Source organism: Choloepus didactylus, chromosome 10 (assembly GCF_015220235.1).
Source record: "Choloepus didactylus isolate mChoDid1 chromosome 10, mChoDid1.pri, whole genome shotgun sequence".
NCBI lineage: Eukaryota > Metazoa > Chordata > Mammalia > Pilosa > Megalonychidae > Choloepus > Choloepus didactylus.
The window spans coordinates 54,412,368-54,439,783 of NC_051316.1; the positions used below are offsets into that span (position 1 = coordinate 54,412,368).

General features: G+C 38.5%; 1 protein-coding gene across 7 annotated transcripts in view; it reads left to right on the plus strand.

The window, feature by feature from the left end:
* The window catches only part of IL33 (interleukin 33), a 198,955-nt gene extending 183,235 nt beyond the window's left edge, over nt 1-15,720 (plus strand). For all 7 annotated transcript variants that reach the window (XM_037797769.1, XM_037797770.1, XM_037797768.1 and 4 more), the window contains 7 exons: nt 3,563-3,673; nt 8,210-8,332; nt 8,866-9,012; nt 10,202-10,327; nt 11,420-11,470; nt 12,268-12,365; nt 13,754-15,720. In XM_037797769.1, the coding sequence (XP_037653697.1) occupies nt 3,574-3,673; nt 8,210-8,332; nt 8,866-9,012; nt 10,202-10,327; nt 11,420-11,470; nt 12,268-12,365; nt 13,754-13,957 (849 nt within the window). In that variant the 5' untranslated portion in view covers nt 3,563-3,573 and the 3' untranslated portion in view covers nt 13,958-15,720. The remainder of the gene's footprint in view (nt 1-3,562; nt 3,674-8,209; nt 8,333-8,865; nt 9,013-10,201; nt 10,328-11,419; nt 11,471-12,267; nt 12,366-13,753) is intronic.
* The last annotated feature ends 11,696 nt before the right edge of the window (nt 15,721-27,416 follow it).

Consider the following 27,416-nt stretch of genomic DNA (forward strand, 5'->3'; position numbering starts at 1 on the left):
AGATCATATAATTACTGGAAATAATTATTCAAACAAAACTACTCTTGATTCTTCAATGAAGGATTTATCAACACCTTTACTATGTAATTTGCGTTCTAACTATTCCAGAGGTGGGATATAGATTGAACTATTTCCAAGATTTTTTTAATGCAACTTTTTTTTATGTCAAGGAAAATTTCTTTCTAAGACAAAAGATCCTTGGATAAAAGATACAAAATTTTTAAAACGGCAAAGCAGTTTTCACGTTGTCAGTAAAGTGTTACCTGGACACCTGTTGTATGCAGGTTACTACTTGAAATATTTTCTGTATAATTTAGAATACAATAGTTACCTAATCGCACTACTGCAGACTTGATGATTACAAATTGATGCCATATTCAGAAATTTATTATTTCAAAGCAGTAGGACAACTGCTTTTTTAAAAGCAGTTTTATTGAGATATATTCACACACTAAACAATCCAACCAAAGTATACAATCAGTGGCTTGCAGTATATACAGAGTGGTGTATTCATCATCACAATCAATTTTAGAACATTTTCATTACTCCTAAAAGGAAAACCTCATATCCCTTATACCACCTTATTATTGACAACTTAGCATTGGTGTGGTACCTTTGTTAAAACTGATGAAAGAATAGTAAAATATTACTGCTAACTGTAGTCCATAGTTTGCATTAGGTGTATTTTTTTCCCATTACCACCCTATTGTTAACACCCTGTAATAGTGACGTACATTTGTTCTAGTCCATGAAAGAACATTCTTATATTATTACTATTAACCACAGTCATCATCCACAATGGCATTCACTATGTTATACAGTCCCATGTTTTATTCTCTAGCTTTCCTTTTAGTGACATACACGACCCTAACCTTCCCCTTTCAACCACATTCACACACATAATTCAGTGCTGTTAATTACTGTCACAATAATGGCTACCATCACCTCTATCCATTTCCAAACATTTACAATTAACTAATTACAAATTCTACACAAATGATGCATCAGCTCCTCATTCTCTACCCTTATTCTCTCTTCTGGTAACCTATATTCTAGATTTTAACTCTAAGAGTTTGCTTATTATAATTAGATCAGATTTGTCCTTTCGTGCCTGGCTTATTTCACTCAACATAATGTCCTCAAGGTTCATCCATGTTGTCGCATGCACCAGGAGTTCATTCTTTCTTACAGCTGAATAATATTCCATTGTATGTATATACCACATTTTGTTTATCAATTCATTGGGTTGCTTCCATCTTTTGGCAATTGTGAATAATTCCGCTGTGAACATTGGTATTCAAATGTCTGTTCATGTCCCTGTTTTCAGTTTTTCTGGATATATACTTAGAAGCAGGATTGCCAAATCATATGGCAATTTTTTACCTAGCTTCATGAGGAACTGCCACACTGTCTTCCACAGTTACTACCATTTTACATTCTCACCAGCAGTTCCTATTTTTCCACATCCTTTCCAACACTTTTAGTGTTCTGTTTTTTAAATAGTGGCCATTCTAGTAGGTGTGAAATGGTATCTCTTGGTTTTTATTTGCATTTCCTTAATAGCAAATGATGTTGTGCATCTTTTCATTTGCTTTTTAGCCATTTGTATTTCCTCTTTGGAAAGATGGACAACTGCTTTTTGTATAAACAAAGGCTGAGCATTCGAGGTTAAATTCTCAGTTCTGATATTTTCTTCCTAGTTTTTTTTTTGGGGGGGGAGGTACAAGATGGGGGTCAAGAGACTATGTTCTGGTCCCAGTTCTGCTTTTGTGGTTTTGGGCAAGGCATTTACCCTTTCAGTCTCTTATTCTACTCATCTGTAGGGTGAATGGTTCAGTAAAATGATGTCTAAGGTTCTTTGCTTCTATGTGCTCTTGATTAATAAAGGTAGGAGAATCAGAGAAAGAAGGTAAGGACTGATATAAGATCCTCAAGATGTATGAGGATATTATTCACTCCCATAGGAAGATGGAGGGGCAGAATAGGGAGTCTTCAAATGTCCTATCATTGAGGGATTTTGCTCATTACAACTGGCTATAAATAGGCCACCTGCAGGTAAGATTATAGCTCCACCTAGACGAGATGGTTTGCAATTTCAGCTTCTGTAGAGCTGTGCAGGGACAGACTGATTATCTTCCAATGAGGTCTCTTACCCAAGAATTCAATGTTCCCTTCTTGCCCTGTCAGAGGAGCTGATTCACATAAAATTTAAGAGATTTAAGTGGTAATCCTGGAATGATTTGGATTTTTTTTAAATGATAGCAGAAAGAGCAATGCTTAACAAAAGAAGCAGTACATATTGGTAGAATTTCAAGCAATAGGAGAGAGAGTTTTGGACTGGAAAAGAAGTTCTGCTCGTTCCACAAACCACAGCACCTCTGCCATGCTTTGATGACCATGCTGGGTCACGGGACCAAATTGGAAGAATATGGAGTTTTCTGCAGTTTAGGGCAGAGGAGACATTTATGAACATGTGGGAAGCATAATCGCAAACATTTACCAAATATATTTGTGGAACATTTTCAATATCTTAGGGATGTTGTATGTCTTGAATGCCTAAAAATGATTCCACAAAGGGAAAATTTCTAGGCAACGATGGGCAAACTACAGCCTGTGGGTCAAATTCCATCCCTGACTGTTTTTGCATGGTCCTTCAACTAAGACTGGATTTTAAATTTTTTAAGAGTTGTAAAACAAACAAAGAAGACTATAAGACAAAAATTATATGTGGCCCATAAAAATTAAAATACTTACTATTGGGCCCTTCACCAAAAAAAAAAAAAAAGTTTGTCAATCCCTGCAGGCTTCATTAGATCCAGGTTAAATATTTGTAGCAAGAACATTTCAATGAGTAAGTGATCAATGGGGTGATAGTTCAGCATCATGTGACTATTCTGATCACCAACAACCACTCCAGCCATGGTTTTGGTATCCATTGATGATCCTTGTCTAAATCACGTATTAAATTGAGGGCTGCAAAATGGTGACTTTTCCTGTTCCATCATTCCTTCCATAATGACTAGATTCTCTATTTGTACATTCATCCATCCATTCATTCTGTGGACTTATGGGTTTCTTTTTTCATTAAATGCTTTATAGTCAGTTAACATCTTTTTTTACTGCTAAAATTGTGCCAAATTTGGCCTGTGGAAGATCTTTCAAGGTGGCTCACATGTTCTCGTTAATTTTTGAATGACTCACTGCTTTCTGGCACAACAGGGTATTCCATGCTCAACTTATCTATTTTTGTTTTATATTTGTATCTCCTTTCCCCTACAGTGAAAATTCTGTAACATCAATACATCTATTTATTTGCTCTTAACAAAATAGTTTCAAAATTACAACACTAGCATTAGCACTAACAATAAGTCCACTAAGTAAAGTTTAAGATTTTTGCAGCTCTTTTTGTCCTTGGACTGTACTCCACATACTATTTTAAAATTTTACTGAGAGAATTATTTTCTTTATTTTATTATGTTATCAATTTTATGTTGATTTAACCACACTTGTTTCTATTTATTTTCAAGTTAAAAGAATTGAATTTATATATTTAACCCAACAGAATCCTGAACAATGAAGCCAAAAATGAAACCTAAATCAACCAGCAAAATATCCCCAGCAAATCTGAACAACTCAGCAGGCAAAATCCCAGCAAAATCTCCCAAGCTGAGAAGTAAGGACTTAAGCATTCCTGATTGTTTTATACAATATTTTTATCTGTTATCAAATCTTTCTCATTCCTATATTCATAGATGCTACCTTAAGAAAAGTTACTGAGAATACAAGAACTGAAATTAAAAGGATGACTCAGACTGTATCTAGTTAATTTTTGCTTTTTTTGATACTTCACAGGTTGGAAATGGCTCAGACAATTTAAACCTGCTAATAGCAATAAATTAATTATAGTCCTTCATATCAACCCCTTTGCTCCCCCCACACTTCCTGCCACTAAATCCCAAATCCCAAAAACTTACGCCAGCTTAACTAACAAAATTGAAACTGATCCATTTTCATTCAAGCATATGAACTTGACTTACCACTTCTGATAAAGGAGAGAATAACAAGTGATGATATTTGAATAATCCAGGCCCTAAATAAAGCAGAATTGACCAAATGATGCTCAAGTCTATCCAGTTTCAAACTCAAGAGGTTTGGAATAAGTTGAAGGGTAAAATTAAGTCAGGTAGCAGCCATAGCTCTGAGATAAAAGGGCTACAGTACCACTTTGATCCTCAAAATTATCTATCCTAGGGAAGAATCATGCAAATTCATACTCATGTTTTTCATATGGAAGCAATAACGCAAAAGAAAGATAACAACAGAGTCCTCGTAGACTGAGAAGAAAAAAAGGATAAGGAATGATGGTAGCGACTGGAAAGAGGGTCTTTAAAATGATAATATAAGACCAAGAGATGGGCTTCAAGAGAGAGAGGTCTGGGTTAAGCAGTAAGCTACAACATACCTGTGTTCTGATGAGGTTTCTTCTCGTCAGGTAGAATTGTGTAGCAAATGCTCACTCCTCTGACCACTTATAGGCCAGATCCCTCTGCTCTCTAACCACTAGCATTTCAGAGTCTCTTCTGCTGTGGAGGCCAGTGAGAAAAAGGACTAATGCCCCAGAAAAGGAAGAGTACATAGGCCTGTTGTGTGAGAGTCAGTAAATCCCTCAAGAATCCACTCAAGGGCCAGAATGATCTTAGCGTTGAAACAGCTCCAGCTTAACGTCAACCACAGAATATACTGATGTATCCTTTGGTCCTTGTGCTCCTCTCCATTCCCCTGAACATCGGTAATGCTAACAGAGAAAGCAGTGTTAAAGAAATCATCTCTGCTCCTTTCTGTCCTCTCTGAGTCTCTTGCCCACCCACACTGTTCTTTGATAACCAGAGAAAAGACTTATTTGACTGTGATTTCTGAATGGCCAGGAGATCACAGTTAAATCAATTGTTTTACTTGTGGCTGGGTCAAAATGCCCTGTGTAGAAGTAATGACTCAGTGGGAGTGACTCTAGGTCCCAAAACTCCTATAAACAAAGGGTGTGTTTTCTTTGTACCAGGAAATGTGGGCTCTTTTAGATACTAGATTGAGGAGGTGCTGGCATTGCTGCAGATGTTAAAATGTAACCCCTCCTTTGAGTGTAATGGCCCTATCTGCTTAGTTACACCATTTAGAGGAACGGTGATAAAGATAATCTTCAAATCATTTTCAAGTTTACCGTGGAGATATTGTGGGTCTGGTTCTAGATCTCTGCAATAAAGCAAATATCACAATAAAATGAGACACGAATTTTTTGGTTTCCCAGTGCATATAAAAGTTCTTTTTACACTATACTGTAGTCTTTAAGTGTGCAAGAGCATTATGTCTAAAAAATGCACATACCTTACATGAAATGTGACACAGAGACATGAGGTGAGCACATGTTGTTGGAAAAATGGCACCAATAGACTTGTTCAATGCAGGGTTGCCATAAACCTTTAATTTGTAGAAAATGCAATATCTGTGAGGCACAATAAAGCAAAGTGCAATGAAACGAGGTATGCCAATGTATGGTTTGGGAATGCATCACATTATTTTTATGGTCCCCTAGCAGATCTTTCTTTCCAATAATGCCTCAGTTTAATACTAAAATAATAATTCTTTGAATACCCCTAGTCAAAAATCCAATTGATAGCTGTGAAGCATGTAACAAGGATGAACCATTCTCAAAACTCATGGTACAAGACATGTCACATATTTATTTTTCTAAATAGTCTTCTGCTCAGAACCCTCACATGACAAGAGTTCATTTAATTCTGTTCCTTACCCCTCCCTTGGGCTACAAGGATCTGAAACAATCCCCAGCTCACAAAACCACACGACTCAGTGTCCACCACTATAGGTATCTACACCTTCAGGTCCCATACGAGTTCTGCTTACCTCTATGGCATTTCTATGCCAACGAGGTACAGGACTTCATGACCTGGAGGAAATCCCCACACCAAACTCATCCCCTCAGTTTCTAGGAAGCCACTCTCCAGGATAGACCGTTCTCCTTTCCTACTTCCACTTCCCCATAACTACCAACACTTTCCCCTTCCTAACATTTCAGCCTCCTTAATTTACAGGTCTAGGGAGAGGTCATAATAATGGGGGCCTTAGAACAGATCCATCCAGCAGAACTATTTTATTTGGACTAAAGAGTTTTATTGATGTTGTTGTTGCTATCTTTTAACTGAGCCAATAGTTTTAAATTCGGAGATGTTACATTAAAATGTGAATGCATGGTTTCTCTTGAAAAATCTGAATTCTAGTAACACTGAACCCATATTCCTGTAAGGCAGTAGTCATCTGGAACTGAGTAGAAGCCACACCCTTTAGTTTGGGTCTGTCCATGGATTATATGGTCTAGTAAAGGAGCCTGGGCTGTATCCTGTGATCAGGAGAGAGTCAGTGAAGACGTTTTACTGAGGAATTACAAGATATTTTTATTTTAGAAAGATCACCTTGGAGGTGGTAATGTGAAGATGGAGCTAGGGAACAAGAATAGAACCAGAAACTGGCCATAGGTCTATTGCAATCAGCTAGAGGACTAATGATGAGGGCCTGACCTAAGACAACAGAACAGAAGAGGAGTAGATTTCAGGTACGTTCAAAGTTGAAATCATTAAGACTTAGTGATGGATTGAGTAAATTGAGGGATGGAGAAAGAAAAAAAAAAAGTGGATGATTCTTGGCTTTCTGATTTAAGAATTGGGAAGACAGTGGTAGATAATGGTATTGTTTTTCAAGGCAGTGAATTCAAAAGGAGTATATGGAGGTAGAAAAAGTTTTATTATGGGTATATTTGAGTTTGGGGTACCTGTAGGTCATCCAGACAAAGATGTCCAGAATTCAGGAGGATATACATAAATAGAGATATTTTAAGGTAGCTGAGTCAAAATGCCCTGTTGAGAAAGAGTACAGATATAGAGCTTGGGAGAGAGATAAAAAATGGAGTTGCAGTTCGGAGACTTAATAGCATATAAAAAGATGACTGAAGTCACTGGAGCCAGTAAGATTGCCAAGAAAGAAAGCCTAGAGTGAGAGGAGAAAGCCCAGGACAAAACTCTGAGGAATGCCAACATTATAGGAGTAGTCAGAGGAGGAAGAACAAACGACTCTGAGAAGGATTGAGCAGAGAGAAACAAGGAGAACCTAAGAAGACTGGTGACATAGCAATAAGGAAAGAGGGTTTCACAAAGGATGTGGTCCTCAGTCAAATGCCACAGAAAAGTCAAGTGTAATAAGCAGTGAGAGGTGGCACTGGTGAAAGATGTTTGGGGAAGAAATTAAACATGAACTGATTCACTTCCGCAGTTTCTTTCAGCCATAGTCTGACAGACTACCAAAAAGAGATGACCAGGTCCCTTCCTATTTACTCACCAGCAATGCCTGATGGAAGTTATGTTGTTGCCACGATGACATTAGATATAAGAATTTCATTAGAAACCATATTAAGGCACTGCTGTCAGAGAGCAGGCAGAATGGAGACATAGGAAGCTGTAACACCATTAAATAAGCTCGAGCTAGCCCTTTGACCCCAGTAGAGAACTCTTTCTTGCAGAGTTCCCATGTCCATGCCAGCTTTGTACACTCTGTACCAAGAATACAGCCCTTACAGATATTCTGCCCAGAACATCCAAGTATACTTTCTTCCAAATTTTCCCAATGCAAAGTATCTTTAGTATAACAAATTTAGTCATTGCCCCCTCCCAAAAATTATACCCATTGCTTGTCCCACTTGATGCTAGCCCCCATATACCCATATCTTTAATCCTTAACTCCCATCTACATCCCAAATTTTTTTTAAACCTAAAGTTTTTTTAATAATTCATTTGACAAAAAAATAAGGTCTGAACTCATTTGACATTTAAATCTTGATTGGAACTAACATGAAGTCTTTATTTATTTCATGTTGTGTGAATTTTCCTATGTTTTACTGTAAAATTACTAATTTTTATTATGGAGTGCTGCTCAGTTCCCACTGGAGGTGCTACATATATACAGTATATGCTGTGTACATTATGTATCCACTATCCAAAAACTCTGAATTTTTAATACAATTTACTGCGAGTGTTTCTGATGAGACCTTGGACCTACACTTGCTTTCCTGGTGTGCTACACTCAGGATTTGTAAAAGAATGAGGATAGATGGAATAAAATAGAATCACATTTTTTTTCAATTATTTAGAATCCCAAAGGAAGGCTGAAAAAGTTTGCCAGGTATACTCTATGAAGCTACGCTCCCGCATCATCAAAGGAAATGTCTGTTACTTTAGGAAAAAAAACACCAAAAGGCATCCATCAAAAACAGGTAAGGGGAACTGTACACTTTATGGCAATTCTTTAACATAGTGATGGACATCTATTTGCATTCATTTGTCACATCTGGATATATAATTTTTTTCCTCACCCAAACTTTCCTCTTAAAAAATACTAAAGATAATGGACTGTTTTTTTAGCCATTGAAAAAAGGGCACAGAAAGAGTTTTTAATAGCATGGAGAAATGGTTTAATGTTAAGTAAAAACAGAGTATACAAATTATATATACAGTACGCTTACAGTTATATTTTTAAGTGATTTTTCTTAAACTTAAAGGAAGTAAATGAAAATGTTATTAGTGGTTGATTTTTGGGTAAGTAGTTTTCTTTCCTCCTGGTCCCCAACAGGTATGCCTTACTGAGTTGTAAGTGTGCCAGGAAGCCTTGATCCCTTCAGAACTTGGGGTGGCCAAAGCCCCGGGGTCAATCCCTCCTGGCAGCAAGCAGCCTCAAGGGTGATTTGTGCAGACTGGGAACTGGGACTGGGAACTGATGGTCCACTCTTACCCTACTCCCGTTTTGTAGGCGGCAAGGACAAGGAGCAACTTCCAGTACTCACTGCCTGTCAGCAGCAGCCACTCCTTGAAAAGCCTTTTGTCGAGCACGCCCTCACCATTAATATACCTGAGACCCAGTTACAAAACAGAACACTTCAAGTTCCAACTATTGCAGGTATGACTAGTCTCAGGGGTGCAGTGGGGGTGAGAAGATAAGACACAAGACCCTCCACACAGCAGCCCCAAGTATCAAAAGTGTCTGTCCATTTGCCATTCATGTGCCCATTTAGTGGTAACCAAACTAGGTGCATTCTACAGTTTAGCTCTCCATCATTATTTCAAAATGCTTGCTATGGATTAAATTTCATATACATTATTCCTGAGGGTGGGGATTGGGGGGTTATTCCTTGAGGAAAACATATTAACTCAAGAAATTTCAACATTTTTACAATGAAAAGAAAGAGCTGCTCTGTTTTTAAAATATAGCTTCAACTGTTGTACATTTTCAATAGTTGTTAAAATGGTTTTAAATTTTATCTCCTACTTGTGCAAAGTTCTAAGTACATGTTGACTATCAAGAATTGAAGAGATCATCATTAAGAAAACTTGATCAGGAATCATATGTTGCCATTTCAAGTATAATTCTTGATATAAATATCTTAAGTTACCAGAAGCATGAAGTTTTTCAAATACTTTTAAATCATTTCAATTTAAAAGTGCATATACAAATTCAATATTTAATATTCACCTTGATATTTTTATATTATTTTTCTTAGCATAATTCTATAATCTAAAGAAAACATAATGATTTTTTTCTTCAGGTCCATATTGGTAGTCCCTAAATCTGCTCCAGTTTATCCCAGCATGTCATAAAAAGATTATCATTTTCTTTGTGTTCTGTGATTAAAAAAAAAAAAGTTGGGGGCACTGTGCTAAGTGTCCCTGTTATTTAGAGGGTAGAAGGGGGCTTACACCCACGTTTCCTAGGACTGTCAGAAGACCCCGAGTCACTCCATATCTTACAGATGGGCATTCGTTTATCCATGTCCATCAAAATACAGTCTCTTCTTGTCCACAGTTTCCTAGACCATGTGAAGACCCTGCTATAAGCACACTAACATGGCCTCCCATGGCCTTATGGAGGAAGCTGACACTTTTAGTACCATTCAGATTCTATGCCTCAAACTTTGAGCTACATAAAGGGTGTGTCACCTAACTCCTAAAAGAACAAGACACCAACAATGACAAAGTGCTGCTCTATTTGGAAAAAAAACAAAAACAAACAAAAAACCCTTAAGGAGAGGTTTTAAAAAAGAGTTTGTAAAATAATTGTTCAAACAAATTTTTTTCATTCTTAATGGCAGAAACTTCACCTATAACAGAACATTATGCTTCCCTGAGTACATACAATGATCGGTTCATCACTTTTGCTTTTGAGGGTGAACATGGTGAGATCTATGTTGAAGACTTAGGAGAAAACCAAGAAAAAGGTAAAATATTTCTTTTTTCCATAATCATGCAATAATACAAGTGTCCTAGTTTGCTAATGCTGCAGAATGCAAAACACCAGAGATGGATTGGCTTTTATAAAAAGGGGGTCTATTTGGCTACACAGTTACAGTCTTAAGGCCATAAAGTGTCCAAGGTAACACATCAGTAATCGGGTACCTTCACTGGAGGATGGCCAATGGCGTCCGGAAAACCTCTGTTAGCTGGGAAGGCACGTGGCTGGCGTCTGTTCCAAAGTTCTGGTTTCAAAATGGCTTTCTCCCAGGAGGTTCCTCTCCAGCAAGCTTGCTCCTCTTCAAAACGTCACTCCCAGCTGCACTCCGTTCAGTCTCTTTGAGTCAGCATGTTTTATATGGCTCCACTGATCAAGGCCCACCCTGAATGGGTGGGGTCACACCTCCATGGGAGTATCCCACCAAAGTCACCACCCACAGCTGGGTGGGGCACATTCCAAGCAAATCTAACCAGCACCAAAACGTCTGTCCCACAAGGCCACAAAGATAATGGCATTTGGGGGACACAATACATTCAAACCAGCACAACAAGTAAAGTAAAAAATAAATCTGCCAAACCATAAATAACGGATTAACTCAGACATGGCAAATAGATTTTGTTATGTGCTAATTCCAGTGCATTGACATGGATGTTTGAATATTATTATGTTGAGAAGGACTCCAAAGCTTTATCAGGGTTCATCAGGGAAGAATGCTGATATAGAGAAGTGGTATCTGTTGTGAAAGGAGGGATGGAAGGAGGGACCACATTTATTTGCTATTACTAAACTACCCACTAAAATTTTCCAGCCTCATCACTATCACCAAAGTACAACCTCTAGTAAAAGAATATACCCATGCTATGAGCAATATTTTAAATATTTTAATAACAACTATGTTAAGGAGTTCATAAGAGTATATTTACACATTTTTGAAACCTTTCTCAAAACCACAAAAGTTATGCTTTTATTGATATCTAATAAAAGTGGAGTAGAGTTTCTGATATTATGTGTATGTTTGAACTGAAATCTTTTGATAATATTGTATCTCACCAAAGGTATTTTATGCATTCTCTTTCAGACAAGGTGTTATTACGTTACTATGATTCTCAAATTCCGTCAAATGAATCAGGTAATTTGAGGACTGGATATCCATAGAGCTTGAATTCTTAAGTTTGGGGTAAAGACAAAACCAAAACTCCTCTCATGCAAGTTCATGGGAAAATAATAGATTCTTATTTACTGCATCCCATCCATTTTGCAGTTTAATAGTTAGGATAAGGTTTGGATCCATTTAACAGAGACTCAAAATAACAGTGACTTAAGCAAAATAAAACTTTTTTCTGCCTTAGCCAGGGCTAAGAATAGCAGTTCTGCTCAGCAGGTTGTCCAGGGACCCAGCTCCTTCTACCTTGTGGCTCTGCCAATATCCACATGGTTCAAGATTACTTGCCACCATGACTGTGTCCCAAAAAGCAGGATAGAGGAAAATGGAAGGATGTGTTCCCTTTCCCTTTAAGGGCACAACCTGGAAATTGCACCTGATGCTTCCACTCACCCCACTTTGGTCAGAACTTGTCACATGCTAGACTTACCTGCAAGAAGGCAGACTGGGAAATGTTCTATTCTTATACAAGAAGAGCAGTTGGATATTGAGAGACAACTGTCAGTGATTTCCACAGGCAGACAGGGAAGCTGATTAGAGTTAACAATTCTCCAATTCGAAAATATATAAGAAAAATTACCTCTCTCTTTCAAGACAAATAGAAGTACCCTTTAGGTATCCAATGACTCTTTAGTTTCTTTCGCGTGCAAACGCTATGGTTATTTTAAATGACATCTTGAACTCTTTTCCAGAGTGTTAAATTCATTTAAATTAAAATGAACTACAGTACTTAACTTTGCAATTTACAATTTTTTAATTGTAAGGTGATGATGTTGATGGCAAAAAGTGGATGGTAAATCTGAGTCCTACAAAAAACACAAAACTCTGGCTGCATGCAAACAAGGAGGAGAGCTCTGTGGAGGTAACAGAAATATGTACTTAACCCATCATGATTTGTTCCACCCATTTGTGTAGATTTGGGTGTTTGGGATATTTTGCAGGAGATTTTTTTGTTCTAGTGTACATAAAAACAATCACTTACCACTAATAACTTGCTTCTGGGGTGGGATAGGTAGAAAAGTGGTCTGTATAGGGTTGCTGCTAAAACTCTGTTTTCTACCAGCACCATGGAATTACAGGGAAGCTTGTTTGAAATGCAGAAATTCAGGCTCCCCTCAACTGACTAAGAATCAGCATTCCAACAAATTTCCAGGAGATTCATATGAACATTAAAGTTTGAAAAGCACTGCTTCATAGAATAATCTCAAATCCCTTCTAATTGTCTTTACAGACAACTATGTTCTTCCAGGAAGTTCTTCTTTGTAAAATATGTTTTTGTTAGGAGAATGGAAAAAAAAGTTTTACACTCAATGCCTGCTATAGGGAGGGTCATAAACACTTCCATATGCCAAGTTTTATGGATAACACAACAATCTACATTCTGACCATAGGATTCACTGCATATAGTTCTCCATTTAATAAATGGCAGTATTATATTGGTCATGATAGGTGACTATAAACATCTTGATGAACAAACAAACCAAGGTGGAGGCATGGGAGAAAGAGAATATAAAATAGAATATAAATTACATAAGCACACAAATTTATAAAGCTAATTAATACAAGTATATAAGGCATTAATATAAAGTCTGGATGATAACCAGCATCTTTTTTTCCTCCCTTACCAAAACATTCCTAAATATGTCTAACAGTGTTTGGCATATATAACTAGTCAATAATAGAGCTGACTCATACTGAGCTATTATTTTATACCAAGTACTATGTTAAATGTTTTACAAGCATTGTCTCATCTAATCCCCACATTAATTCTGTGGTGGAGTTATTGTATTAGTCAGCTGTTGCTGTATAACATACCATCCCCAAAACTCAATTACTTAAAATAAGAATCATTTATTATTGCTCACATGACTGTAAGTTGAGGATTGACTGATTTAGAAAACTGGCTAGACCAGAAAATTGAGGCTGGAGAAGTAAAGCAATGTACCCAAGGTCTTATCACTAGTACATGACAAAGAGGGGTACAAATCCAGAACTGCTGCATCCAGATCCAATCATTCTAAGTTATACTTCCTCTCAAAGTATATTGGCTATCAGTGAATCCAATCAAATTCCCCTCCCTTTGAATCTCCACTCACTTCTTCCTCCCTCTCCTCCGCTACTCAGTAAGCAAGGTTGCTAGAAATACCATGTCATAAATGAACATTCTCCTTTAGTTTCTAACACAGAGAGGTGAGGTAAGCTCTGTACTTCTCACTTACAAATCAGTTGCTTTCTGTCTTGTTTCCTCAGCTCCTTAGATGTGAAAACCTGATGCCAGACCAGGCCTTCTTTCTCCTCCAGTGGGAGTCTTCTGAACATGTTTCATTTGAATGTAAAAGTAATCCTGGAGTGTTTATAGGAGTAAAGAATAATCAGCTTCAGTTAATTCAAGTAGAAGGTCACCCTGAGGATTCAAGTAAAGAGAATATCATGTTTAAAATCTTTCAAACATAAGATGATGGAAAGCTGTAGATCCAGCTGAAACAGCTACCACTGAAGAGGGATGAGAGACAAAGGAAGAGATGGACAATATCTACAGGAAATGTAGAGTATATGCTATGGAATGTTTTCCTTATTATGTGTGAAAATTTTTTTAATCTTTCAGTTTTTTTTTTTAAATTTCCCTCTGGATCACTCTATGTTCACTACAAGTATAAGCATATTAAACAGGGTATTGGTAAAAAATTTGCAAACATTCTAAAAGGATACAGTTTAAAAATATATGGATTTTCACACTTTCAGTCCACATTTAGAGAAGAGACCTCTGGGGTGGAGCAAAGGCAATAGCCCAAGTCTCTCTTTTAACAGCTCATTTTAAAGAACTACACAGAACCATAGTTTTCCTAGATTCCGAACACTAGGTTTGAACACCAGAGCCGCTAAAATAAAAAGACTAGATGCTATATAGATTGACCATTTCTTAGCTGTAATAAAACACCAAGTTTGTTTTTAGATGCCCTAGGCGACATTTTAGATGCCCTAAAGCTCTTTCAAACTATCAGAGGTTGTAGAACTTCAAATACCTACATGGGCAGACCAGTAACATAAATGTGTATAAAGGCAAGGATAATTAAAAAAATTAAGAAAAATAAATCCATATTTGTAAAGTTAATAATTTCATCCCTAATTGTTCCATTTCTTTAATTCTGATTTTTTATATACTGAGTTTACTTTAAGCAAGGCATTCTTACATTAGAATGTGAAATAAATTTTAATCCAATCATAAAATTGGAATCACTGTGAATATCTAATAAACTAAAATTTTTTAAAAAAGTACTGAATCACAACATATACTTGGGCAGTGATTCTCAAGCTAGGATCCAAGTACCACTTGTGTCCTCACAAGTTCTTTAACCCACTAGAGCACAGGTGAGACACAATTAATATAACTTCAATAATGGACTGTCCATCATGTTTGTAGAATACCATGCCCTTCTCATCCCAGCTTCCAGAGATTTATGACTTTTGAGGCACCCCTTGTCACCTTAGACAAAATATCTTCTAATCCTTGCTTCCCATGTATACAAGTCTTTCTGCTGTACAGTTTCCCAAGACCCTGCTTACCATGGAATAGCATTTGATTTCTGTCCCTTCTCCATTTGTTTTAGCCAATTGTATCTGTGTTATATCTTTTGCACCCACTGGGCTTTATTTCCTTATCACCTGATTTCTGGGTGCCAACACCTTTATTCTACTTGTTCCACCTTATATTATAGAATTTTACATAAACCTATTGATGGTGGTGGTTTTTTTTTAAACATCTTTGTTATTAAGGTAGTAAATTTATACTCAACCATATAATAACAATTTTCAACTACTAAAGAGATATTTTTTGCTTGTTTTAAAGCCCTAATAATTTTTACTACAATTTTTACAGGTTTAACACTTACAATAAATGATAAACACAATTTAACAGAATACTTATGAAATATGACCTTTCTTGAAAGTGAAGCTTTCAGGAAATTTGCTGAGACTTATTGTATATAACTACTGGTGGAACATAATATTTAAAAGGCTGAGAGTTACTGTACAATGGCATATAGTTGTAGAACTATATATCTTAGTTTCATTACTTTGTCAATAATTTTATTATAGACACAAAAATAAAACAGAATCTATATCATCCCCTCTGTAAAACACTGAATGTTACCCATATGCATTTATATGATATACTTAAAAGTGATTACTCTTAAGTAATAATATATATATTAATTACATTGTTTATAGTCTTGTCTAAACTGCATTTTTCAAAAAGTATGTGAGATTGTAATGATTTTATCATAAAATGACTCAATATCCTGAAATTCTAAAGGGAGAATAAGCATACTACAATCTATCAATGTTGGTATCTGGAATAGATCATCTGTTTAATATTTTTTGTGATTCAAATCTAAGTAAGAGTTGAGTTTCAAGGGGAATTTGGAAAAAAATCACTAATCTAATTAGAATGCAGTAGCTTGATTTAAGTCTTAAAAGAATGATTTATAACTCCTACTTCTGCAAAATAAGACACATCCCCAAAATTTGCTGAGAAATTTCATGGCAGATAGAGAAATCCCTAGCCAGGCTATTCCAGTGGAGGTTGGAGCAGGCTTGTCCCCAAAGCTCTTCTCTGCTCATACTATTACCTAAACAGTCCAAAAATCTTACCTTTGAGCAGTTAATCCTTAAATACATGTCATGTAAATTGGACTCTACTATGCTCCTTGTCCTCAAGGAACTTAAAGCAAGTACAATATGTATTAAAATTCCAACTGTTCAGTATATAATTGCACAAAGGTGAGAGAGATCACTGTGGGTTTGTTATCAAGGACAGAAATAGACCTGAATTCTCTATTCCCTTACCCTAGTTCTGTTTTAGTTTACTTGACTGCTCAAGCAAATATCATGCAATGGGTTGGCGTAAACAATGGGGATTTATTAGCTCATGGTTTTGAGGCTAAAAGAAAATCCAAATCAAGGCATCATCAAGGCAGTGCTTTCTTCCTGAAGACTGGTGTTCTAGGGCTGGCTGCTGGCAATCCTTGATTCTTGACCCCTCTGTCACATGGCAATACACACAGTGGTCCCTCTGATTTTTTCTGGGTCTGGTTGAATTACAGTTTCTGGCTGCTCCCTATGGCTTTCTCTCTATCTGAATTTCATTCTGTTTATAAAGGATTCCAGTAATAGGATTAAGACCCATACTGATTGAGGTGGGCCACACTTTAGCTGAAGTAACTCATCAAAAGGTCTGACTTACAATGGGTTCATACCCACAGGAATGGAATAAGTTTAAGAACATTTTTTTCTGAGGTACATATTGCTCCAAATCACCACAAGTACCTACCCCTATCTATTCATATACCTATTCTCAAGGTCATGTTAAGCAGGTTCCTTCTCATGCAGGTCTCAACTAAAAAGGATAAACTCAGTTGTTCCAACTAACTTAATAGTCAGGGATGTTGAGAATTTGGGGAATGGATACTTGAGATGGAAGCAAAATTCACTGGTAGAGAAAGAATCAAAGTTCTACTTCCTGTTGTGGTGCCAAGATGAGGAAACAGCTGTCCAAGTCCAGTTACAGTCTCTAGCTCAGAGGACACTCCTATATGGGAATGCATGAAACACCACCCAGCATATTAAGAGCATAGGGTTGATTGTCTTGTTACAGGCTTGCAACTTCAGCAAGTTATGCAACCTCTCTCAATCTCTGTTTCTTCTCTGAAAAATGGGAGGTGCCAAATACTGTAGTTGTCTAACCAGTATCCATCACTGTCACCGACCCCCTCCACTTCTCACAAACAGAACCTCATTTTGTACTGGGCAGCAATGTGCCCAACTAAAAATATACTCCTTCCCAGACCCCAATGCAGCTGCACTTGGCAGCCATCTAACATAGTTCTGGACAATGAGATATAATCTGAAAAATGGTTTGAGAAAAGCTTTTTGAAAGGAGACACAGATGACTGGTAAGCCCTCTTTCAGTCTTTCACTCCCTCTCTTTTTTCCTACCTAGACCATAAGCGTGAGGGTGAATGTAGAGCAGCCAATTTCTGACCACGAGGTGATGAACATGTGGACAAAATCCTACACAGTAACACGGCAGGAGGGAAAGATGGAAGAGCCCTGGTGTAGCAGACAATATTGATGCTCTTCCCAGATCCTGCTATGAGAACACTGGGGTGGCAGCCAGTCCTCCCACAGTCCCCAAGAATAGGCTCCCACCTCTGAGAACACTGGAATGGTAGCACTTTTCCTGAATAATGGGGAGGAACAATGGTGAGGAAGGCCCCCCTCTCCCTTTACACACACAAAGATGGACTGGCTCTCTTGGCCTGAGGAGATGTCTTCAGTCCAGACCTCAGCTTCCATGGCTCTGCCCTTGAAGTGATTTTTCCTTCAATCTATCCTTTTATTGTCCCTATTAGTCCAGGCTGGCAGTAGCCCTGCTCTTACAAATCTTGCAAAAAATTTGTCAGTTTTATATGCAGTACACAGGGGTTGAAACCATCAGACAGTAGGATTTTCCAAAGATCCTTCCTGGATAACTGTATCTCCAATCCTGATTGCATTGAAATGGTTGACTGGATACATGTCCAGTTAAACCATCATATAAAACACTATTCTCTGGGGCTTACTTTCCAAAAACTCAGAATTTTCCAAACCATCAATTTCTGGTTTCTTTATGCCCAGGAGTTCAGTTCTCAGCTTATCGCTTTCCCTTCACATTTTACTATAAGCTGCAAGGAGAAACCAGGCTGCTTTCCGCACTTAGTTTGGAAATCTCCTCAGCTGAATATCCAAGCTCATCACTTTCAAATTCTGCCTTCCGTCCAACATCAGAACTCAATTTTGCCAAGTTCTCTGCTACTTTAAAACAAGGATTACCTTTCTTCCAGTTTCCAATGACACATTCATCATTTCATTGATCATTTCATCACAAGTACCTTTAGCATCCACATTTCTCCCAACAGTTCTTTAACGCAATCTAGGCCTTTTCTATCAAGCACCTTACAATTCTTTTAGCTTCTGCCCATTATCCAATTCCAAAGCTATTTCTACACTTTTGGTATTTGCAATAGCAGTACCCCACTCTACTGGTACCAAAATCTGTTTTAGTTTCCTAGGCTGTTTAAAGCAAATTACCTTAAAATGATTTGGCTTAAACAACGGGAATGTATTCACTTATGTTAGACTCCAGGAAAATGTACAAATCAAGCCATCATCAAGGCGATGCTTTCTTCTTGAAGACAGGCTACCTGCAATCTTTGGCTCCCCTGCCACATGGCAAAGCACATGGAGGCATCTGCTGGTCTCTCCTTTCTCTTCCTAGTTTCTTTGCTTTCCGCTTCTTGCTTCTGTGGCTTTCTCTTTCTTTGTCTGAATTTCATTCTCTTATAAAGGACCCTCAACAAAATACTAGTAAACTGATCCAACAAGACAGCAAAAGAAGTTTACACCCTGATCAAGTGGGATTTATCCTAGATATGGAAGGGTGGTTCACCATAACAAAATCAATTAATGTAATAAACTACTGTGGAGGCATAGAAGGTTTCCTGGCTTGTCAAGTTAGTCAGGGAGGCCACCTCCTAAAAGGTTAGGAGAAGGCCAAAGCATTGTGTGCCTGAAGGCAGGCAACTAAGATAAGGAATGATGCTGGGTTCCCTCAGTGCCTCTGCTCCCCACCCTGCCTAGAAGAGACTGTACTCAAGGTTATTATGACCCTGAAGTTTGTTCCCTAAGGCTGTAAACATGTGAGTCTTGTGATTTTAAAAAAATGCAGTTCCCTTGTGAAATGGAAAAACAGTCATGTAGCAAAAGGAATGCTTATGCTATATAACCTTATACTGAAAAGCAAATAAAGAACTTCTTGCAGGAACAGAGAGACAGAGTCGGCTCCCTTCTTTCACAAACTACATTAATAGAATGAAGGAAAAAGACACATAATCATCTCAATTGATGCAAAAAAGGTATTTGACAAAATACAGCACCATTTCTTGATAAAAACACTTAGGAAACTAGGAATAGAAGGATTCCTTAACATGGCAAAGGCATATATGAAAAATCCATGGCTAACATCATACTCAGTGATGAAAGACTGAAATCTTTCCCTCTAAGATCAGGAACAAGATAAGGATGCCCATTGTCACCACTGTTATTCAACATTGTACTAGAAATTCTAACCAGAACAATTAGTCAAGGAAAAGAAATAAACAGCAACCAAATTGGAAAGAAAGAAGTAAAAGTTTCTCTATTTGCAGATGACATGATCCTACATATAGAAAATCCTGCAAAATGTCCAACAGTTACTACATATAATAAACAAATTCAGCAAAGTGGCAGGGTACAAGATGAATACCCCCAAAACAGTAGTGTTTCTATACACTAGTAACAAACAATCTGAAATAATCAAATATCTAGGAAAAAATGTAACCAAGGATTAAAGAACTTATACATGGAAAATTACAAAACATTGCTAAAAGAAACAAAAGAAGACCTAAGTAATGGTAAGAATGGTAAGGACATTCCATGTTCATGGATTGGAAGACTACATATTGTCATAATGTCAATCCTACCCAAAGTGAATTTCAGATTCAGAGCAATCCTAATCAAAATTCTTAGGCTGTCGCCGTTTTCTTAGGCTTCAGCCTGCCTGCACATGGCCGGACAATAAAACTCCTTTTGATCAAGTTTTTGTCTCTTCTCTTCCTGATTGAAAAACCTAACATATATTGGTGCCAAAACCCAGGGATCAGGAAAAGAAAAACCTCCATAAAGGAGGGTCAGAACCCATTTGCCTGACTTCAGCATCCAACAAAGGAAAAGGTGCCTTTTCTCTCTCTCCAGCACTCTCTTTCTGTGTTGTCCAGGAACACATTCACGGGAATCCTAGCACTAGGTGAGAGCTGCTTCCTTCAGGTCAGGGACCCTAGGGGTGAGTAGAATGGTGGGACACCTCCATCCACTACCCCATCACTGCACTGGAGCTTAGAAACTCTCAAGGGGGGATGCCCTCCTGATTGTTCCTAAGCTTGAGAGCTGGGATTTCTCCTTACCCTATAAACCTCAAAGAACTCAGCTTCAGGATAGATCTAAAACCTAAGAAGCTCATTTTCTATTATAATTCTGCCTGACCACAATATCAACCTGGCCAGAAAATGGAACCCTTGTTCCCCAATTTTTTTTTAACCTTGACAATTATTGTCAGCATCTCAGCAAGTGGAGTGAAGTAACACATATCCAGGCCATTTTCAACCTGCACAGGCACCTCTCTTCTCTCTCTCTTTCTCTCTCTCCTTCACCCTCATCCTCTCCTTCTCCCTCTCCCTCTCTCTACCAAACTTGTTTCACTCATCAAATCCTTCTCCTCCTCTCCCTCCTTCTCCTCCTCCTCCTCCTTAGGCAGCCCCTCCTAGCCAAGCTGAAACTGCTGCTAAACTACGGTCAGAAAACAATCTTCCCTCATCTCTAGATTCCATCTCAGAGTCTCAACCCTTCTCTCCTTCCCCATGAAGGACCTGCTCCTCTCCACCTCAGCCTATCCTCTCCTTGTGAGAAGTGACTGGACTGGAGGGACCCATCCAGGTCCATGTTCCCTTCTCTCTCTTTCTCACCTTCCCAAATTAAACAGTGCCTAGACTCATACTCTAAAAAAACTCTGCCCTTTTTTCTCTCCTGTCTCAGAAGCGTCCTCCTGCACTATGCTAATCTCTTTCCTGACATGCCTGAGGCTATCCTACTCCTAAATATGCACATATCAATTACTAACAAAAGCCAAGGCTAACTCTAAAAAGCAGGCATGTCAATTACTAACCTTAAAGGGAAAAAGGAAAAAAAAAACTTTGAGCCCCATCTGCTTTGCAAACAGTGAAGCCACTGAGTCTGACTGCTCTCAGACCCATCCCAGCCAGAGAACATCAAACTTCCAAATCCAATCCAATCCATAGCCCCAGTTCCCCAATCTCCTGGGATTCACCATGGACAACTAAAAATGCCCAGGTACCGAAAAGGCTCTAGTCACCACCATCACACTGGTGGAACCATAGGTAATGCTCTTAGTTGCAGAGGAGGAGAGAGCAAGATGGGACTGGATAAGGCAAGGCTCATTGCTTTAGCTGTAAATGGTAATTATCCATCTCAAGGTCATTCAATTGCACAGAGACAGGGCACTGGAAACAAGAGTGCCCCAAGGACAAAAGGAGCCCCAAGAATGGAAAGCCAGAACACTGGGCCCGAGAGTGCATTGAGCCCCCAAGGGGGAATGAGGCCTCTCCAAAAGCCCTGTTGGCCAATCCTGACCAGGACTAAAGGGCCCCAGGACAAATGGCTCCCTGGATCTCATCAAAGAACATCAAGATCGTCAAGCCCTGGGTGTCTCTTGACATGGTAGTTTTATTCGCAGAACTGTTCTAGCCATGACAAACCAGGCTACTACTCCAATGAAAACACCCTTACCAACCACTACCCCACAATGGACTGTAGGGACAACTCTACGACCCCCACCAGCCAGAAGTAGATACAGAAGCACTGATCTATGTCCTTCAGCACCCCTAGAAAAAATAAAAGTAAAAGCCTGGAATGTTAGGTTCAGGCTCTAGGCCATCACCTCACCGCGACCCTTAGAACTTTTGCCATAGAGCCACCACCCCTCACCCCACCCTAGGAACCCTGCAGATCTGCAATAAGCTACTGCTCCCATCCTTAGGAATCCTGAATGTTTAAATTTTAAACTTTCCCGCTTCCAAGCCCCCAATTTCAAACCAGCCAATGGAAACTTGCCAACTACCCCCTTTCCCAAAAGTAGCCACTGAGAAACTGCATACCTAGGCCTGCCAGCCTCCCCTTCCCAGGATGAAGAACTTCCCGCCTACCATCCTTTATAAGCACTACTGTCCCTTGGTTCGGGGATTCAGCCCACCTGCACATGGCCAGACAATAAAACTCCTTTTGATGGAAAAAAAAAATTCCAATAGCCTCTTTGCAGAAATGGAAAAGCCATTTATTAGATTTATTTGGAATGGTAAGGGGCCCTGAATAGCCAAAAGCATTTTGAAAGGATGAAGTTAGAGGACCCACACTTCCAATTTTACAACTTATAACAAAGCTATAGTAATCAAAACAGCATGGTCCTGGCACAAGGACAGACATTAGACCATTGCAATAGAATTGAGCATTCAGAAACAACCCCTCACATGTATTGCCAAATGATTTTTGACAAGGGTGCCAAGTCCACTCAATGGGAAAGAATAGTCTCTTCAACAAATGTTGCTCAGAAAACTGGGTATTCATATGTGAAAGAATGAAGATGCACCCCCACCCCACACCACATGCAAAAACTAATTCAATAATGAATCAGAGACCTAAATATAATAACAAAAACTATAAAACTCCTAGAAGAAAACATAGGGACGCATCTTCCAGACCTTGTATTAGGCAATGAAAAAATAGATACACGGGACTTCATCAAAATTTAAAACTTTTGTGCATCAAAGGACTTCATCTTGAAAAGTAAAATGACAACCTACAGAAAGGGAGAAATTATTTGGAATCCACATACTTGATAAGGGTTTAATATCCAGAATTTATAAAGAAATCCTACAACTCAACAACAAAAAAGGCTAAACAAAAAGTGGTATGAACGTATCATGGAATACTATTCTGTCCTAAAAAGGAATGAATTCCTGAAACATGTGACTACATGGATGAACCTTGAAGACATCATGTTGAGTGAAATAAGCCAGACACAAAAGGACAAATATTGCATGATCTAACTGATATGGAATAATTAATAATAAGAAAATTCATAGAGTCAGAAACTAGAAAACAGGTTACCAGAAGCCAGGGTAGGGGTAGAAAATAGGGAGTTAATGCTTAATTGGTACAGAGTTTCTGTTTGGGGTGATGGAAAATTTCAGTAATGGATGGTGGTAATGGAAGCATAACATTGTGAATGTAATTAACACTAATAAAACATACTTGGGAGAACCTAAGATGGTGGCTAGGTGAGACAGGGCAAAAAAACACCTCCATGAAAAATACTAGATAAAAACCAGAAAGTGACCCAGAACACTAGTTCCAGCAATGCACCAGCCAGACAAGGTCTGCTAAATCCACAGGGACCATGCATTTGGTGAAACTGGGAGTCTGCATTCTGAAACGAGTGAGTGAGCCAGCTGAAAGTCCAGCAGCCGTGCTGCAGTGTGGCAAAACAGTGGGTTGGTGTTTGGAGACAGACTAGTTCTTTAAAAAAAACAAAAGCCTGGGAGTGGCTGTAGATACCACAGGGAGAACCACGCAGTGAAGCTCGGCAGGAGCAGGCTCTCCCGACACCTCGGTGTCTGGTGTGCAGGATATCCCTTCCCATACCCACTGCTGATTGTCTCAGGGCCAGGGGAGCAGAGGGGATCCAAAAGGAGAAAGAAACCATGCCCCTTGCAGCCATCTCCTTGGCAGGTTGGGGACGCTCCTGCCCGGGGCCAGACCCACACCCCAGAGCTGCACCAAGAAACCCAGTGTGACGGGGAGTCTTTCCCACAGCACCATGCACACGCCACAATATCAGCCATGGACAGTGGCCTTTAGTGCACCCACAGCTAATTGTCCCAGAGCTGGGAAGGCAGAGCTACGTGAAAAGGGGGAAATTAACATGTCCCATTCAGCCATCTTTACAGCAGGCTGGGAACGCCCCTGCATGGCCCAGCAGCCCATGGCTTCCCTGGTGGGCCAGCGTGCACTTGTGATGTGGCACAACCTTCCCTCAGCAGAGGTCCTGGAAGAGCACAGCTGAGAAGGGGGAACCGCTCAGAAATCCCAGGGACCCTACACCAATACCAAGGACTTGCGGGTCAGCGGCAGACGCAGTCTATGGCAAGACTGAAATGAAAGCTTAGGCTCTTGCAACAGCCTTAAATCTCCAGGAACACCTGGGAGGTTTGTTTATTAAAGCTGCCCTGCCTCCCTAACCACCCAGACATATGCCCCACATTCAGGGAGGACAGCACCAACAACACACCCAAATTTAGTGCACCAATTGAACCCCACAAGAATCAGATCCCCACACACCACAAAGACTAAGTTGGGGAGAACTGACTTGAGGGGAATAGGTGACTCACAGATGCCATCTGCTGGTTAGTTAAAGTGTACGCCACCAAGCTGTAGTTCTGATAAATTAGAGATCAAGTAAAGCAAATGCCAAGAGGCAAAAAAAAAAACCAGAAAATCTTAAAGCATATGATCAAACCAGATGACATGGAGAACCCAAACCCAAACACCCAAATCAAAAGATCAGAAGAGACATAGTACTTGGTGTAATTAATCAAAGAACTAAAGACAGACAACAAGAGCATGGCACAGGATATAAAAGATGTGAAGAAGAGCATGGAACAGGATATAAAGGTCATAAAGAAGAAATTGCAAGAGTAAATAAAAAATAGAAGATCTTGTGGAAATTAAAGAAACTGTTGGCCAAATTAAAAAGACTCTGCATACTCATAATACAAGATTAGAGGAAGTTGAAAAATGACTCACCCTCCTCAAGGACCACAGAATGGAAAATGAAAGAACAAAAGAAAGGATGGGGAAAAAAAATCAAAAAAAATCAAAATAGATCTCAGGGATATGATAGATAAAAGAAAACGTCCAAATTTAAGACTCATTGGTGTCCCAGAAGGGGAAGAGGATAAAGGTCTAGAAAGAGTATTCAAAGAAATTGTTGGGGAAAACTTCCCAAACCTTCTACACAATATAAATACACAAAGTATAAATGCCCAGCGAACTCCAAATAGAATAAATCCAAATAAACCTACTCCAAGACATATTCTGATCAGACTGTCAAATATTGAAGAGAAGGAGCAAATTCTGAAAGCAGCAAGAGAAAAGCAATTCACCACATACAAAGGAAGCAACATAAGACTAATTTGTGACTTTTCAGTGGCCACCACGGAGGTGAGAAGGCAGTGGCATGACATATTTAAAATTCTGAGAGAGAAGAATTTCCAACCAAGAATACTTTATCCAGCAAAACTCTCCTTCCAATTTGAGGGAGAGCTTAAATTTTTCACAGACAAACAAATGCTGAGAGATTTTGTTAATAAAAGACCTGCCCTACTTCAGATACTAAAGGGAGCCCTACCAACAGAGAAACAAAGAAAGGAGAGAGAGATATAGAGAATTTTAACAGACATATATAGAACATTACATCCCAGGTACTGGGACACACATTCTTCTCTAGTGATCACAGATCTTGCTCCAGAATGGACCATGTGCTGGGACATAAAACAAGCTTCAATAAATTAAAAAAAAAAATTGAATTTGTTCAAAGCACATTGTCTGACAACAACGGAATACAAATAGAAGTCAATAACCATCAGAGACTTGGAGAATTCACAAACACCTGGAGGGTATAAATGAGGGGGAGATGAAAACGTTCCCAGATAATCGAAAGCTGAGGGACTTAATCACCAGTAGATCAGTCCTATAAGAAATGCTAAGGGAGTTGAGCAGGCTGAAAGGAAGGGACACTAAACAATTGACTGAAACTACATGAAGAAATAAAGATTTCCAGTAAAAATCACATGGTAAATATAAATACCAATACTACTGTATTTTTGATTTGTAACTCCACTATTTACTTCCTACAGGATATAAAATACATAAACTGTAATGATAAATCAGTTTTGGACTCAATGTAAAATAGGTAATTTTTGACAAGAACTACATAAAGGTGGGGAAATGATGGAGCATAGGAACATAGTTTATGTGTCCTATTGAAGTTAAGTTGGTATCAAAGAAAAACAAGATTGTTATAGATTTAAGATGTTAAACTTAAGCCCTACGATAAACACAAAGAAAGTATCAGAGAGTATGACAATAGAGTTGAATAGTAGAGTAGGGGTTATGAGAAGTGGGGGAAGGGGCAATGGGGAGTTAAGAAATGAGGGTAGGGTTTCTGTTTGGAGTAAAGGGAAATTTCTAGTAATGGATGGTGGGAAGGTGATAGCATTGCAACAATCTAAATATGATTAATCCCACTAATGGAATGCTAGGGAGGGGGTGGAATGGGAAGATTTAGGCTGTTTATTTGTTTCCACAATTGAAAAAAAAAAGACAGTCTAAATAGATGACAATTAAATGCCAAGGATGATCCTGGATGGCATCTGAGGATGGAGGAGAGGAGGCTCCAAGGGACACAGATGGAACATAAGAAAAAAAAAAGGAAATATAGAATGTAAGCGTTGTATCAATGTTGAATTTCTTGAATTTCTTAGCTGCGCTTAATGGGATTGCATAAAAGAATGTTTTTGTTCAAGGGAAATGTATATGTGAATTATATTGTTTGTTCAAAGATGTGTTCAGTTTGCTGTCATATGTTCGGAGGACAGAGCAATTGATGATGGATGATAGATAGGGAGGGAGGGAAAGAAAGAAATGGTGGTGGGACAAGATGTTAAAGTTGATGGATCGGGGTATCGGGAGGGGGTTGGGGTATGCTGCAGTTCTGTCTATGGGGTTTGTATTGTTTTTGCAACTGTTCCTGTAAGTTTGAATTTATTTCAAAACAAAATTTAAAAAAAACATATTTGATTGTGTTAAAAGGGAAATTTTCTGTGGTATATATGTTAATAGAAAAAAAATTTAAGAAAACTATAGGACTTTACAACACAAACAGTGAATCCTAATGTAAACTATGAACTATAGTTAATAGTATAATTATAACAATATTATTTCATTAATTGTAACAAAGGTACCACACCAATGCAAAATGTTAATAATAGGGAAAACTGTATGTGAGGGGATGTATTTGGAACTATGAATTTTCTGCATGATTTTTCTGTAAACCTACAACTTCTCCAGTAAAAAAAATTGTTCTAATATTTTAGAAGCTGAAAACAAATAAATGATAAATAAATAAATGGGGAGAAGGACAGTTCTT